The 16872-nt window shown below is 41.6% G+C and overlaps 1 protein-coding gene across 8 annotated transcripts in view; it reads left to right on the forward strand.

The window, feature by feature from the left end:
* The first annotated feature begins 2821 nt into the window (after positions 1-2821).
* The window catches only part of BIRC6 (baculoviral IAP repeat containing 6), a 172331-nt gene continuing 158280 nt past the window's right edge, over positions 2822-16872 (forward strand). For 5 of the 8 annotated variants that reach the window (XM_061365881.1, XM_061365887.1, XM_061365889.1 and 2 more), the window contains exon 1: positions 2822-3217. In XM_061365881.1, the coding sequence (XP_061221865.1) occupies positions 2965-3217 (253 nt within the window). In that variant the 5' untranslated portion in view covers positions 2822-2964. The remainder of the gene's footprint in view (positions 3218-16872) is intronic. The other 3 variants (XM_061365882.1, XM_061365886.1, XM_061365888.1) reach the window with 1 other exon arrangement.

Below are 16872 nucleotides of genomic sequence, written 5' to 3' on the forward strand. Positions count from 1 at the left end.
AACTGGAAGAGAGGTGGTCTTTTCACCTCATTTTTGATTTCTGCAGAAGTCCTGGTGGAATTACTGCAGATCCGTACTAAATCAATTATAGCACCAGTTTAGTTCTTACCTGCAAGTGTTTTGTGAGCATCCAGAACATATTCTTAAAAAAACAACAACAACAAAGAAGTGTATTACCTCTGGAATCTTGCATGATAATTTGGTCTTATCTCTGTTTCCATGACTTACATTTCTTTTTTTAACAGGAATATCCAACTAGTATTAGAAGACCCAGTATCAACCCAGACCCTGTCTGTGAATACTGGTTTACTAAACATCCCCACAAACACGAAGGGCAAGGACACTGTCAGAGAGCTTTAGCTTAGTTCCTCTTTGCATAGCTGTTCTATTTAATGTCCATAATAGGTCCTGTGCATCTGAAATTACTATGAATATTCAAAGGATGCAAGAATGTTCTATTTAATCTCCAAGTATCTTATTTTCCTCTATAGTGATGTTCTGTGAAATTTATAGTTGCAAGTTTAACTGTTCCTTTCCACAGACTTGGCACATGTGTAATATGCAATGTAGATATGCACTTAACATAGTACAGATTTTGTACACAATTGCAGATTTGCACCTTTTAATCTTAGTCTCTAGGGTCACCTTTTGTGTATGCTGTGCAAGAAGTATGTACAAACAGCTCTCAAATGGTTCAAATAGTTTGTAATAACTTTGCATTCAACAAGCTCATATTTTTAGATGAGGTATGTGTGTAAATACAAGATGTATTTTATAAAAATTTTGAATTAAACTTGTTTACAGAATGTATGAAGCTCATTTATATTTACTGAATTGACATCTCTATTCCTATTAATGTCATCAGTCTCAAGCTTTGAGGTGATAAATAAATATTTGTGATAATAGATGCAGTATTCCTATTGTCACTGAAATCTGGGAAATAAGACTCAGAATGACTGGTTAGAAAGCCAACATTATTATGGCACCCCCGGTGCATGGGGGCTCGCTCTGCTCATCGTGCACACCAAGAAGAGACAGTTTACAGCACATGTATTTTCATTATATACATATTCATTATAATTCCACAAAATGTCCACCCAGTTCTTGACACATACAGTAATTGGGCAGATAAGGGTGTGGCGCAGGTGCTGTGAATTCTCTGTGGGTCATGGTGGTTGGTTGGGAAGAAAGAAATACCCTTACTTATTTTACATTGGAATGTGTTTAGTCTTTCCAATTACGTGTTTTTGTTTGGTCTAATTTACAATCCTGAGAGGCTCCTCCAGTTTTCTTTTGCAGCTGTTTACCTATTTCGGAGGCCTTGCCAACAGGAGGAAGCCGACGTTCTTGAGAGAAGATATCTCATTCTTTTGTTGCATGCTTTTCTTATCTTGAGAATTGTAGCTTCTATACACAGTAAGACTCTAGTTTAAGAATTCTTGTAGCCCACCCACGTCCAAGTCTCTACATTCAGTAAAATACTAATTTGGTATCAATTTCTCTCAAAACTGGAAACATAGAGTGCATCCACCTAACACAGAGTTCCTGTTCCAAGATGCAACATCTCATTTCAAGGAAGAGACACGGGTATCATACCTTCAAGAGATGTGCTCTTTCGACCATCTTCTGGGTAAAGCAGCGAAACATGTACATGTGAACTTGCTTTCTTTCCTCTTCTATCCATTAGATATACTCCATCATTTGTCAGAAAATTATGCCTACGTGAAAACTATGTCAAATCAATTGCTTTGGAGACAACACAGAGCTTGAGGTCTGCTTTAAATTTTGTCACTACCCTTACGGGTCTTTAATGTTTCATCTGAAGTCGTGAAGCAAGCTTGAAAGCTGCTTATTCTGCACTCAGGACAATTTTGATGAGGCTGGTGGCATACCCATGTGGAATCTTTTATTTTCCCCTTAGACACTGTATTTCTTAAATCATTTACCTGCTACAGCAGCCTGTGCTAACATGGGTCCTTCTAATAAAAATACTCTCCTGTGTGAAACCATGTTGTAGTTGACACGTCAATATATTTAAGACCATCAAAAAACTTAATCAGAAGTTTTTAAGACATCAAACCCCATCAATATATATAAGATCTTTAGTAGAGCAGGTCACTTAGATAAAATAATGCCAATAGGTAGGTTTGGTATTTGGGGGTGGGGAGAAAGCCTCAGCGAAATACAGAAGGTATTTATGTCATTTTTTTTTTTAAGCTTGCTGAATCCTGCTTTCATAACAAAATGCTTCCATAGGTACAATGACTCCATCCCTGCTTTTCGGGGTGGGAGAGCGGGTGGGAAATGCTCCTGGAACGCATGCACGAGTGTGCACCAAACTCATCCCAAAAGGAAGCGGTAGCAGCACTGCGCTTGCATTTCTTCGCTCTGTACCAGAGCTGGAAGCAGCCCGGCCAGGGGCTCTCGCACCGCTCTCCGAGCGCAGATAGAAAACCAGCCGCAGAGCCAGCCTGCGAAAACCCTCATTCCCTTTTCTCCGACCCGGGAGGCGCCAACCGCGCTCGCCCGCTTACGACCGAGTTTCTGACACGGCACCGGCGGGGCAGGGAGGAACCCGAGCCCCAGTGACCGCAATGAACCCCTGGAGGAGACGGGGCCGCTCCCAGCGCCCTGGGGCAGAAACACGGCCCCCTCAGCCCCGCCGAGGGGGGCGCTACGGCAGCGCGCGCAGGGAGGAAGCAGAGCCCCCGCCTCTCCCCTTGCCCCCGCCCCTCTCCGTGGCGAGCAGCCGCTCGCTCCCCCGTCTCCCCTCCCGCCGTGTGAGGCAGGCGGTTGGTTCCGCATCCGGCGCGGTTGTGTCACTTCCTGCTCACGCTGGCGCTCTCCCTTTCCCCCTCTACCCGGACCCGGATGGTGACTGGCGGCGGCGGCTCCAGGGACTGTCAGTGAGCGGCTCCCCCCGGGCCTCTTGTCCTGAGGGCGGCGGCGGCAGCGGCCCGGAAGATGGCTGCGGCGGCCTCCTGCTCCTCGGCGGTGGCGGCGCCGGCTGGGGCCGGGCCCGGGCCGGTGTCGGCCGGGCCGGGCTCCTGCGAGTGGCTGCTGCTGCGGGACGGCTGCCTGCGCTGCGACGCCGACGGTCTCTGCAGCTTGTGCTACCACCCGGCGCTCAACGCCATCCTGGCCGTGACCGCCCGCGGCGCCATCAAAGTCATCGACGGCACCTCGGGGGCCACGCTACAGGCGTCGGCGCTGAACGGTGAGCGCAGGGCCCGGGCGGCCTGCCCGGCCCTCTGCTGCGAACCGGTGGCGGGGGGAGCCGGCCGCGCCACCCCCGGGGCGGCTGGAGGGCACGATCGCGGCGCGGCGGAGCTGTGGGGGAGGTGGCTGGGGCTCGCCTGGACGCAGGTGTCGAGGCTGGCGAGGGGCTTCCGCCCGGGGAGGCCGAGCTCAGCTCGGGCCCGTAGTGTCGGCAGTGCCCCGGCTCTTCTTCACCCCCTGTCGCTTTTGAAGCCTGAGCGATTCCGACTCTTCGGGGCAGAGGTACTCGTGTAGGCAGCACCGAGGCCTTTTTCTTCTGCAAAATGTATTATCCTGAAAGGTGAAATGGGGATGGAAGTCTAATGTTGAGGGCTGTGTTTTGTATTTTATCTTTTCAGGTGTTCTTATGGTTGACGTAACATTGAACCTTCTAATGATTAGAAACAGCATGTTATGCAGGATAGGCATAGTTCTAGTTCTTATTGATGTATGATACTCTATGAATTTATTGAGCCTTAATCTGGGCTTGCTAAAAAGGCGTATTTCTTTTAAAGTATTCTTTTAACACTTAAATAATACTTAATAGTGTTAATACAAAATTGAAAGTGTTACTTGTCTTATAGTTGAGGATTCTTTTAAATCAGAATTCTTAATAAAGTTATTTGACGGTATGGTTTTATATATATTTGCATAGTTTTTCAGGCAGCTGAGTGTCTTGACTGTGTCTGGTGCTAGTAACAGTATGTCTGCTACTATGTTAAGGAGTTATGATTACCCACTGACTTTGTGAGAGGCAAGACTACAGCATCTCCATAATGTGAAGCAACTTTCTTTGTTGCCCGTTACTGTTCTTACACTGCTAACAAACTAGCTGTGTGGAAAAAGATCCATGTGCCATGAGTACCTCTTGGTCCTCGCTCATTAACAGTTCTTAAATTGCAGTACTTGTCAGAATATCGTGGGGGTGAGGGCGTAGGGTTATTTTTGGTGCGTTGCGAGACCAGCCTTTGGCATAGAAAGATACGCTTTTACTAGTCGTGTGTTTACATGTTCATGTTGTCCTTACAGTTGTGTGTTGTTATGATCAAGCTGTGCTGAGTGGTGGTAGTGAAAGGTTCGTGTTTGCCACCTGAACATAGTGTAGTAATATCAAGAATTACACGGTGATGGCATAGTGTAGGTAGTACGTATACTTTCACCTTGAAAGCCTCCAACCGTATCACAATGTCAAACTGAAGACAGCAGGGCAGCAATCACTGGTTTCCTTTCCTAAGTTAGAGTTGGTACCTTGTAAAGTGTAAAGGTAAAGTGTTTGAGGCAATTAAAAAAAAGTTTGTGAAATTACTGTGAAGGTGTTTTTATTGCTCTGGTGTTGATCACTTGTATTGAAAATGAGGCTCCTTTGTTGTGCTTCCTGCTCTTTTCAGATCACTGTGCTTCTGTCATTCTCTTTCTTCTGTCATGCTATCTCCTGAAGTGCTTTTTTTATTAATAACTTAATTTCTTACTTTTCTTCATGCTCTTGCCAGCATTTGAGAATTGTTAAGTTGTGGATGAATAGGACATAAATCAAGGCCTTAATTTGTAATTGGTTGCCTGTGTACAGCATGTTTAATTTTTATGAAGAGAAAAAGTAAGCTATAAGTCAAAGCCTAAGCTGTTGTTTTACACTTTTCTGTAACAGAACCTTTGCAAGAGATTTGGTTTAGTATTCAAAATTCTAATGGAAATTCTCCCCTAAACAGTAACTATTTAAAAATAACGTATTGCTTTGATTCTGTTACGTACATTCAGTCATGTATACTTCCTCTAGTGTCAGTCTTCTCTGTGACAGCATGACTGAGGAAGATGGATTCTACTCCTCCTCATATGAAACAACAGAATTGCTTGCAATCTACCCAAATTTTATCTGTGCAGTGTAGCTGATGATTACGTTGCTGGGGAAAAAACACACCTTAGTTTAGTCTGAAGAAACTTCAAATGAATTTCCTTACAGATTCAGATCAGTGTGCCTGTGAGAAATCTGGCTCATCTCGGCAGCTGGTGTCTGTTGGGCCTGTTAGCAGCCATGTTGACTCTTGTTCTCTCCCTCTTCAGCCCTTCTTTGGGAAGAGGAGGGAAAAGGGAATTCAACTGTTCTTTGGTGTCTGCCTGCTCTGTACAGCATGAATTTTTTGATGTAGGATAGTACTAGTTGGGCACTCAGACCTGTAGGCCAACTGTGTTGCTGCTCCCTCCCCTGCCATAAATGACAGGTCAAAGGATATTGTTGCTTTGGGACTTCTGGTGCTATAACTAAAAATAGAGTTCCTAGGAATTAAAACTGCTTCTCTTGGGAGACTAGACTGCATGTCCTCCTTGATAGCAGCGCTGCAGGTCTTTTGCCCTGCCAAAAGACTTCTGTTGGACAGAAATGCTGTTGCTCATTCCCCAAGGAAAAACAACATAGTAGGCACTTCTTTCTAGAAAGTGAAGCAAGAAAAAGGATCCCCCATCAAGGGAAGGAGGGAAGAAAAGGAAATACCATGAAGTCTCAGTCTTGCTCTTATTTTCAGTCACAGTTCACTGTGGCAGTACATTAAGCTCTGAGCTCACTCTCAGTACAAAGGCTGAACCTGTGGAATACTGAATCTGGTAGAGCAGTGGAAAATGCCTTGGTTAGAATGTAAATGAAGATTGCTGTCTTTGGTGTGTAAAAGAGCAAGACAAAAAATTCACAGTTAAAAGACAGTTCAGTTAGAAATCAGGTCCAAACATTAGAATGCCATCCCTGGTCTTTGTGCTTCAGTTTCTCGTGTGAATGTCTGATGTGTGAGCTGATTCAGGGATAGTTCTTCTGAGCCCAAACTGTAGGAATCCAATGAGGATTATGACTGTCAGTATACCACAGTGGATCTTCATCAGATCTTTCTCTTGAAAGTGTGTGATCATCTTTAATTTATTTCTTGTATGGGCACTGTAGGCCTGTGCAGGAGGGCAAGGTGATCATTTGCAACAGTCCAGGGCATGGTAGTGGATAAGAGCACTGGTAAGGGGAAGATCAGGTGATCCTTTAATATTAATCTTTGTCTTATCTGGTCACGAGGTTGTCCTTTTTATTCTACCAAGGCTGTTGCCTGTACACTGCATTTCAGAGAGCCGGACTGGGAGAGCAAGGACAGTTCTTGAGATTACTGGATATTATGCATTCCTGTGTGTTTGCTAGTAGTGGTTAGTCAGGACTAGTTTTGAATCTGCTGTGCAAGTCTATAAAATACTTAATTTTCCTCTTTAGGCATTTAAATATGTGTGTGCTTTCAGTTTTGTTTATGTGCTTTCAGTTTCAAGTTGAATACTGGTAGCCAGTGAGTGTGAATGAGTGATCGATCTCCAAATACAGCACAAAGGATGAGCCTTTTCCTCTGTGTCAAAAAACCCCAACCCACCAGACAACAACCAAACCCAACAAAAACCTAAAAATGAAACAAAAAAGCCAGTCAAACAAACAGATAAAAAAACCCAAAGCATCAAAGCAGATTTCCAGAAGAACCTTGGTGAGACAGTGGTGCAGGTTCCCCAGAGAAGCTGTGGATGCCCAGTAACTGGCAGTGTTCAAGGCCAGGTTGGAGGGGGCTTGGAGCAACCTGCTGTAGTGGAAGGTGTCCCTGCCCATGGCAGGGGGGTTGGAACTATATGATATTTAAAGTCCCTTCCAACTCAAACCAGTTTATGACTATAAGAATTCCCAGAGAAACTTGGCCTGGAATGCAATGAAAAGTGAAAACATACTGTCAGATGGATAGTGACCATCTTGAATGTTTCTGTAGGTTTTCTCAGATTAATTTGACACAGCAATAGCTTCAGAGCCTCGTTTGCTAAAATGCATGATGTTTCACATCTAAGGCCTTCTAAATTGTTATGCAGGCCCTAACAGTAATCAAAAGATAGACTTCTGAATCCATGCAGAGGAGGACCTCTTCACTGTGCATTGCACCAATTCCTGTAGGGGAACAGTCTGGATTATCACTAGAAGCCCTCAACTGCTGTTTCTCCAACAGAAGAATTTAGAAGGAAATACATCCCAACCCAGAAGGCTCACCTCTGCCAGCAAGTTCAACACCATTGTCTGTCTGTTAGTGTTTCCTTTTGGGAAGTCCTGTTTGTCTTCAAATGGTTTACTTTCAGTTATGGAGCATTAGAAATCTATCAAGGGGTATCAGCTTCTGATTCTTTTTGAATCGTTTCCATGGTGTGCAGGAGGAAAAACAAGAATAAGGTTCTCTTTTGCAGCTTGGAAGTCATAGAGGGAGTGTACACTTCTTAACATCTTTGGGAAGAAACTGTTGGGATACTCTGCCATCCAGTTCTAGGCTTGAATTATTTGATGACATCAGCAGCAGTTTCAACTACTTCAAGCTCACTCTGGTAATACTGCTCAAGTTGGTGCCTTCATGCCTCAAAATTGGGGAAGTTTCTTCATCTTCTTGTCTCTTCTTATAATCTGTTTCATTATGAGACAAAAAATATTAATAAAGGAGGCTGTTGCTATTAATACAGATTTTTCTCATTATTTTCTCATTGCATAGGGAGTATTGTCAGGCATCTAGTGATCTGCTACAGCCCACCTTGCCTGTGAGTATACTTGGATGACAGTGCTAATCTAGGTGAAATTCTTCTCAGAGAGACCATTCCACTGACTTATGTGATCTCATCGTGATTCACAAAGAGCCTTAAGCACTTGAAAAAACATAATAGGAGAGCTGTTAGATATAAGTTCAGTGTTTTATACCTGTAAAGATTCTAGACCGCTGTGCACTCCATTTGTTTGCTGCCTTAATCAGAGTATGGCTGATACCCCATTCTTACTTGCTAGGCATCTTGCCAAACTGTCAAGATGCTGTTGATTGATATTTCCATGCTCTGTGGAAGCACATCTGGATTATCTTCTGCAGAAGCTAAAAGAGAGTGAAAATGGAAATCTTTCCACATGCCTTTAAAGGGGCGTTTGCATTACTATGTTTATTGCAGGCGTCCAGAAGTAACAACAGGCATATGTTATGTTGCCAGGCAAGATAGCAGATTTTTTATTTTATAGACAGATTATTCATATCTGGACTGATGAATTCATGGTGACAGTAGTAGTGTATTAATAAAGGTTGCGGAACACTTTGATGTTAGAGAATCAGAAAAATTCCTAACCCTCTGCAAATGGACTTTGAAAAAGGTCTTCTGCAGGAAGATGTATCTTTAAATGCTTCTTACTGACCCAAGGAAAAATTACTGTGCTCTGTGTCAGGGATTTGACTTCCTGTCCTATTCCATCTTGCAGGTAGTTGAGATATTTCTTACTGATATGAAGTATCCTTAGAGAAAACCTCATTTTGAACCTGTGTTCGGATTGTGGTCCAGCTTTGTTTAAGGCAGCTTTTAGTATGCCCATGTGACTGTTCAGCTCAACTCGTCACATCCAATGATGCTGGATAGCTGGATGGAAAATGTGTGAGAAATTTGCCAGAAATATGTTCTGGCACAGATAATTGATTAGTTCATGCCCAGCACCTTAGGAAAGAAAGCAGGTTGTTGGACTTGAAGTAATGGAAACATAGAGGCGGTTTTGCTTTGGATTGCCCCGACTAATGATGTTTAGAATTCGTGATCATGGTGATCAGTGGTTTGGATCTAGTATATTCTCCTATCCTATAATTGGTCCTTTCTAGCAGCCCACCATAATGTTGGCTCGCTTAGTAGAACCTCTGTCTCGGTCTTCATTTATATTGTTTACAACAATATTTTTATGGTTGCTATTGCATTGGTATCCATACCTTAAACTTAGGTGAAATGCAGCACGTAGGGTTGTAGAAGGCAGAGTATGCAGAAAAATCTGTCCTAGCCTGAAGATTCAGCTTAATTGTTTCTTTCAATTTAAAATTGAAAGGGTTCATTAATTCTCCCTGAACAGTATGACATCTTTCAGAAATACTTTTTAGGCTGTCTTGGAGATGGAGGTAAGGCTTACAACTATGTGGACAGCTTCTGAGCATGTTGGTCTGCCGTAGGTCATGTTATAAGATAGCTTGTTGCATGTTACCTGTTCCAGTGGGATCAGTCACTGTTCACCTTTTTTTGTTTGTTTGTTTATTTTGTTTAATTTTTAAATAAAAAATATACACCTGAATCAGTTCACTTTCCTCGTGGTTCTTAAGTGATGGCACAGTATTGCTTTCTGCTGTTAGAAAGCTGTCCTTTAAATAGTTAATGCTCTCTTTAACTGCAGTGGCTGCTTGCAGTCACAAAATGAATGCTTATCGCTGAGTGGCTGGTTCAAGAAAGACCAGCTGCTGCCTTCAGTTCTTCCATTTGTGCAGTACTCGTGATACCAAAACTTGCATCTTCTTCTGATTTCTTTGGAGTCAAATATTGGAGTGTGTATTGGCTCAGCTCCTTTGCTGCCTTGTCTTTGTGACGAGAGTATCAAGATTTGGTAAGGATCCTGTGCATACTGCTAGTCAAAAGTAGACAGGAAGTCTGGTATATGCAAAACATTTATTTTGCAAATTTGCATGTATGCTAGGGGAAAGATCACTCCACAAATCAGGATGATGCACAAAAAAGTGGAAGAGAAAAAACAGCTCTTGTTTTACAGCCCAGACTAAAAGTGTGGAGTTATGGAAATAATAACTTACATGTCACATAAATGTAAAAACGATTATGTTTAAAATGTCCTTGAGGTATTTGCTAGGGCTGTTCAGTGTGTGTTTTATTGCCATTTTTTTTAATGTGTAACTTACGAGGGGATTTGCTTATCAGTTAAGTAGTCTTCAAAATTATTAGCATTAGTGAAAACGCATATCCAGTCTCAAGTGCTGGTTAATGAGGTGGCTTGCATAGCATACAGTCTGTTGGCAGTTCTTCAGTTCCCCATACAGTTCCGGGAGAGAAAGCAGTTTTATCCATTGCACTTCCCTGACCTGGCTGGCTGTGAAGCAGTCAGGATCTTATCTGAGCTTTTGGCAGCCTTAGAAGAGTTTGATAAACTCTGTTTGCTGGGCAACAGGGTACAAAGACTCATGAAAAACACCTTATGGAAATGAAAGAGCTGGGGAGGTGACTGAGAGAGAGCTGGGATGGGACTGAGAACTGTGATGGAGTGGCTGGATGACAATGAGAAAGGGTTAGAACCAGTTAGGGAAGTAGAAAGCTGGATAGATGGCAGTGGAGGCTGGGAAACTGGAGTGTTTTGTTGGAGGGCAGGAAGGCACTGTGTTTATTGTGGAGAAATACAGTGATAGATTTAGTTAACCTGTCTTGAGCAGTGTCATAGATTCATGTTGTGATGTAAACCATGACATGTAACACTGCTCGATAGACTTCATTTTAAGAGGTTTTTTCTTGTTCTGTTTTCTGTAGCTTTTTTTTAAGTCAGAATTACAAGATTAGCATTTTTCAACAAATAGATTTCCTCTCCATTGAAGACAGAGAAAGGAAAAGCCCTTACTCTGAACTTTTGGAGGAACCAACCTTTGCATTACCTTTAGAAGGAGCCTGGCAAGACCAGCCTTACAAGGCTTAAGTTAGCTTTTCTGAGTGTCCCCTTTCAGTGACAGAACCAAAGTTAAATATATGTGTTTAACTATTTTCAGATATTCTTATGCTGCAAGTAGGTGTCTTAAACATGCAAGGTCCTTCAATTTTGCTGGCTTCACAGAAGAATTTGAAAAGGCATCCTAAAGTATAGTTTAGCTTTTAAATTTCACTTAAACATGAATAGATCTGGTCTGTTCTGCTTCAGCTTTCTTATGCAGAAGCAATTGGTAGGAGAACGTGAGAATGCATTTGGTTAATTTGAAGTACTTGAAATAATTCAGTGGAGTTGGTGGTGCACTGGACTCTACTCCTAATGCCAGAATGAGATCTTGGAACTGTACTAGAGAATACAACTGAGAATATAAGTCCATTTCAATGCCTGATGTTTGCAGGTTTGATTTTTCCGTCTCAAAAAGAGTATAATGGAACTGGAAGCTTAAGGTGTGGGATGCTTTTATATGTGAGACAGTATTCAACCTGAAAATGTGATTGGCAGTGGAGAGGTAAGAGAGTGACAGAAGCTTGCAAAATTCTGGATGTGTGAAAAATGTACATTGGGAGTTGATGATGCTCTCTGCTCTTGTGCTAGTAGAGGTATAAACAAGTACCTGTAAGAAATAGTAAAATATGGAGCTCTTGGCTGTGGAACATTGGGAATGTTAGATGTTTGTGAAATTACAAGAGTGTTGGATAAACTGATGGAACAACAGCCAACCAGTTTTGGCTCAGAATGTGTCTGAGCACAAATTAGGGTCTGAGAGCGTTACAGGAAAGTACCATTTTATGCAGACCTTAAAATTCTTCACTAACCTTTTGTTCCATGTTGTATTTCCTTAAAAGTAATGTCAGAAAGAGAAAGTTAGTAACTGAGCCGTATAACATAGCTGTTGAACTACTGCAGTAGTAATGAAAGGCTGCTGTTAGATCTCCTACTAATTTTTTTTTTTTGCAGACTAAACAAGCCCAGTTATCTTAGTCTTCATGTGTTGTATGCTACATCCCTCTAGCTGTTGCCACCTAGACACTTAGTCCCCAGCTTCTGTGGATGTATGTGGTTATATTCCATACCAAGTGTAAGATGTTGCATTTGTCTTTGTTGAATTTAATAGAATCACAGAATGGTTTGGGTTGGAAGGGACCTTAAAGATCACCTAGTTCCAGCCCCACCTGCCACGGACAGGGATGCCTTCCACTAGAGCAGGTTGCTCCAAGCCCTGTCTACCTGGCCTTGAATGCTGCCAGGGATGGGGCAGCCACAGCTTCTCTGGGTAGCCTGTCGCAGTGCCTCACCAGTCTTGCAGTAAAGAATTTCTACCTTATATCTAATCTAAATCTACGTTGCCTTTATCTCTTGTCCTATCACTACATGACTCTATAAAAAAATCCCTCTCCATCTTTCCTGTAGCCCTCTTAAGGGGGCTTAAGGGCTCTCTTAAGGGCTACAAGGGAGGTTTGTGTCAAGCCATTTCTCTGTCTTTTTGAGAACCTTTTAAAAGGCAGCCCTGCCATTTACTGCATCTCTTCTCCTCAGCTGCCTCCCATTTAGTGTCATTCACAGTCTTGCTAAAGGTGCAGACTGTCCTATCATCCAAGTCATTGATAAAGGTAGTTAAGCCATACAAAGGTTCGCTGAATGCCAGTCATAACTGGCTGCTGGTAGGGTGTTGAATCCTTAATTACTGACATTGCCCATGACAGTCTAGCCTGTTTTTCACTTGGCTTGTAGTATACATGTATGCTTTTGAGAACTTGCTCCTTCTCTGAGCTTGATGTTTTGAAAGGTCCTTGTAACATTTGGGCTGGTGGGGGTGAGCTAAACCATTTCCTGCAAAACAGACTGTAGAGTTTAAAAAGTGCCGTAACTGGAGATGTTTCCTCCTGTAACAGAGACTGCAAGGTACATGATGGGTAAGCTCAGATGCTCTAGCCACTTCAGTGACAAAAAGAGGAGCTGGTGTTAAAATTTCGTCTGCAAAAGGCTCTTTGTTCTGAAATGCTGCAATGGGAGTTGCTCTTGTGGAACGGGAAGTTCCTGTTCCTGAGCTGTGAAGTATTCCTTGCCTGTCTCTGGTTCTGGGTAGCTGCTGTGTAATTTCTGTCTGCACTTTGTGAAAGACAGCTTTCCTGAAAATTTTAATCATACTTTTTCACTTTGTGGAAAGTTTTGAAGAAGACACTGCTCTCTGTGAGATTTTTGCAGGAGAATTGCATGGACATGAGTTTTCAGAACTTACCTGAGTTGGCAGACAGGACTGTAGTGTACCTTGTGAAATATTCATAATCTGTTCTCAGCATAATCGTATAAAGCTCTGTGAGCAGTTGCATTCTGTGTGACATACAAGGCAGCAGTAATGTTAGATACATGGAGATGTGAAACCACATGAAGAGCGTGGGCACAAAGAGCTCACCAGTGTCTTCCTGCTGATTTAGTCTCAGTTGAAGTCTGGAGAGTGGAAGAGAAGCCTATGCTTGCAAAGCTAGTCAGATATGAACTGCCTTGATCTCAGTGGGGTTTTGTTTATGTTGTGAAACCTTTTAAGTGTTAATGTTAGCTTTTGTTAGTAGTTGCGTGATCAGACACATCGAGTTAATATTCATGTGTCAGTCTCCAATGCTTTGTCCCAGATAACACATCTTCTTACTCTAATGAAGATTGTTAAAACCAGCTATCATATAATGAACTGCTGCTGACGCAATTCTGTCCTGTTTGTTGCTAAAGGAAAAGATAAACTGTAGATGACATTCTGGATTACCTAAATCCAGTTTTGGCAAACAAGAGAGTCTGAAGGCACTTTGTGATGTTAAGCTGGGTGTTTCTGCCTCCTCTGTTATCCTTGCTGTTTAGGAGAATGTTTTCCTCAAGTTGGAGAATCCTTTTCTTTTGGAAAGGAGGGACCTACGGGCTTCACGGTGGCTGCTCTGCTGAGGTGATGTCTAGAGCAAATAAGGGGCTAGGCCTAGGCGACTGGACCTGGAAGATAAAAGTGCACTGCTGGAGTTCCCACTGAAGATGTAGGTGAGGAGGACCAAGAGAGAATCTATAATGGATAAATTCAGTAATGATGGGCACTGATGGCTTGGTTTCGTCATCCCTTAGGGGTCTTTTCATTACTATGTTCCCAGATGCTCATAACCGCTGTGTCTTGGTTTCCTTTGGGAGCCACTGATTTAAAACAATTTAAATACATCTTTCTCCTTTTTAAACCAAACTTGCAGTAGTTTGCTTTTTGTCCTCTTTTGTGTAAAAATACTACCCATTGCAACTAATCTATAGTAGTGATTTTGTATAGTACTAGTTCAGAATAGTTTCCTGAAAATATAGCGAGTTAAACCAGCAAGTTAAAGCTTAAAACATTTTTTTTATTATTATTATTTGTACTGTAGAACTTCCTCAAACTGTAAGGGTTCTGATATGCTTGCCTTGGCATATCTTATTATATGCTACTTGGGTAGCAATTAGGAAAGGCACCTGCCTCACAGCAAATGAGGACAACTGATACATACGTTTTTTTTTTAATCCCATGTACATCTGAAAAATGTGTGCGAACCAGCTGAGCAATGTTCTGTCAAGAAGCATTTTTGCCTCCAGTTGAAAGGATGGTTTTGTTGTCTGCTGATTTGGCTTCTGGAAGGAGAATTTAATACAGCGTATTACCAGGAGTGATAATGCCTCCTAAACTTGAAGCTTTACGCCCACACTTCACAACAGAAGGAGGGAATAAATTTTTATTTTTAATTCTTACAGTAAATTTTAAGGACTTCTGCAGCTGTACCGCTCCCTTAACTTGAGTTTTTGGATTCTCCTGCCTTTAAATAGCTTAAGTTCAAATCCAATGATACAGACTTAGTAGGATAGGTAGGGCTTTTGGTTTCCTGAAACTTTATCCATATAGCTTCCCATGGTTGCAGTATTTTCAAATGACTACTGAGGTATTGTTTGGATATTCTAGTTTAAATTAGGAATGCAAAGACTGGGCTCAGTGCAGTTAATGTGTGTACATGTTTTGCTGAGCTGATGGGATTTCTGTTTCTCCAAAAATGTTACTTTAATTCTTAATCTAAAGACCTAGTTGTATTCATAGATTGAGGTTATGGATGTTCCTTTAGCTGTTTGATTGGTCTTGGATCTTAGCATTATGTCACTAGTGCTGTGATGCATGTGTTAACAACTGTCACTTTATAGCTGCAGATAAAAGTATTAGTTTTCTGTGATTTAGAAACAATTTTGGTTTTTGATTTCTGTGCATAGGAGTTTCTTGCCAAGAGAATTAGTGACTTTGTGATATGTTTTAGTGCCATTCCTTGCTAGCAGTTTTCAAGGGGAATTAAGTTTTCTCAATATTATAAAAGATCAAAAGTATTACTGTCAACATTAATCTACATCTCTTCATGAAGGTAGCCATGCATACTCAGGTGAGTCACTTCCTCTTAAGGTCTAAAGCTTTGAGGCTAAAGCTATCTATATCAGAGATGGAGACAAGCTTTTTCATTCTGATTCTTGACATGAAAGGCCAATTCTCTAATTAGTTTGGTTCATCTCACTGCCTGCAGATAGGCACAATAGGTGCTGCTTAGACTTATATATTCTCTGAACAAGTTTATTTTGTGTGATTTTTTGTAGGTCAGTTTTGATCCCAGAAAATTGCTGATCTCTGTTTTTTAGTGTTCAGTCAAAGAAGATGGAGGGGGAATGTTCCTTTTCTGTTGTTTATTTGCTTTTAAGTGTTCGGGTTGCTAGTTCTAAGGTTGTTATAGATGACATACCATGATGTAGTATGCTATTGCGCTTCCACTTTCAACATGCTAGCAGCTTGCTGGGTTTCCTTATAGGAACTGACCAAAGGCTTAATGGCTTCTTAGAGAGTTCTTTTGGTTTTAATCCTAGATAGAAAACTGGAGATACTGGGAGAAGCCATGATTCACTTGTGTCAAGATTGAAAAGCAAAATTCTTAAAACCTTGAAATGTCTATTTCACCTTCCATAAATGACAGCTGAAGGAATTTGGACTAAAATGAGAATAGAGTTGGGTTTTGATGATCTGGGTTGAGTAATTTTGTGAGTTTATGTGAAACTTTTGAATTGTGATTTGTGAAGATGCAGATCAGTACTTGCTTCTAGTAAACTTAGCCAGGCTGGACAGGCAGGATATAATGTAGTAGTGCCAGTAGGTTTTTCAAAGGATATAGGTCAGAGTCCTTTGGCACATTGTAAAATGTTGATCCTGAGTTAGAAAGGACCTTTCTGCCAATGCTTTGAGGGTGATTAAACTCTTTTAGGCATTTCTTCTACAGTGGTGACTTCTTCTATAGTGGTGACTTACAAAGTTTTTAGTTTCCTGGTTCTTAACCCATTGTTCTAATTTATGGCCAGCCACCTGTGAACTAGTTTGTGACTAGTAGTAGATCCATCTTGAAATGGGTTTTCTGAACATTGTTGAAAGTAATACTTTTAAAAGTGTTAAAAATTGTGTTTGATTTTTTTTTTATTAAAACTGTTGGGGTTTGGGGGGGGGGGGTGTTGTTGGTTTTGGTTTTTTTTCCCTTTCTGTAGAATGGCTTACTTCCTTGTTGCTGCTGTGTTGTCTGTAGAAAGTCTTGTGTGAGGAACTCCAATGTATTGGCAAAAAACCAGTTTGAAACTACTAGATTTGCCATTCAGAGGACCTTTTTATGTTAAGCTAGGGCTAATGACTTGACAGCTATCAAGTGATTCCAGGGCTCTTGAAGTGCTTCTGAAAAAAGTTGGAAACATTTATAGCAATGATTACAATCGCAGCATACTTCATGCAGGCAAGGGCTTATGTGTCATATTTTGAGAGTCTGTGAGTCACTGTTTCCAGACTTTTGGTGAGAAGGGCAGCTGACAACTATTCTTGATCTGAGTTTTCAAGAGAGGATACCACAAGTGCAGTGTAGTCAGATTGATATGCCCTATATTTGGAGAAGTTATAATTTCCACTTAAATATATCAAAGTGTGAAGATGACAGATTTAAGTGGCTGTCTTTATCTGGATGCTTTATCTGTATGGTAGCTACCTTAATGGTGATTTTTAATTATTCATAATAAAACCAGTATCCAGTGCCTGCAGA

The sequence above is a fragment of the Neopsephotus bourkii genome, unplaced genomic scaffold (genome assembly GCF_033783945.1).
Source record: "Neopsephotus bourkii isolate Nb327-2 ecotype Australia unplaced genomic scaffold, CSIRO-AGI_Nbou_v1 NB_1292, whole genome shotgun sequence".
NCBI classification, from domain to species: domain Eukaryota; kingdom Metazoa; phylum Chordata; class Aves; order Psittaciformes; family Psittacidae; genus Neopsephotus; species Neopsephotus bourkii.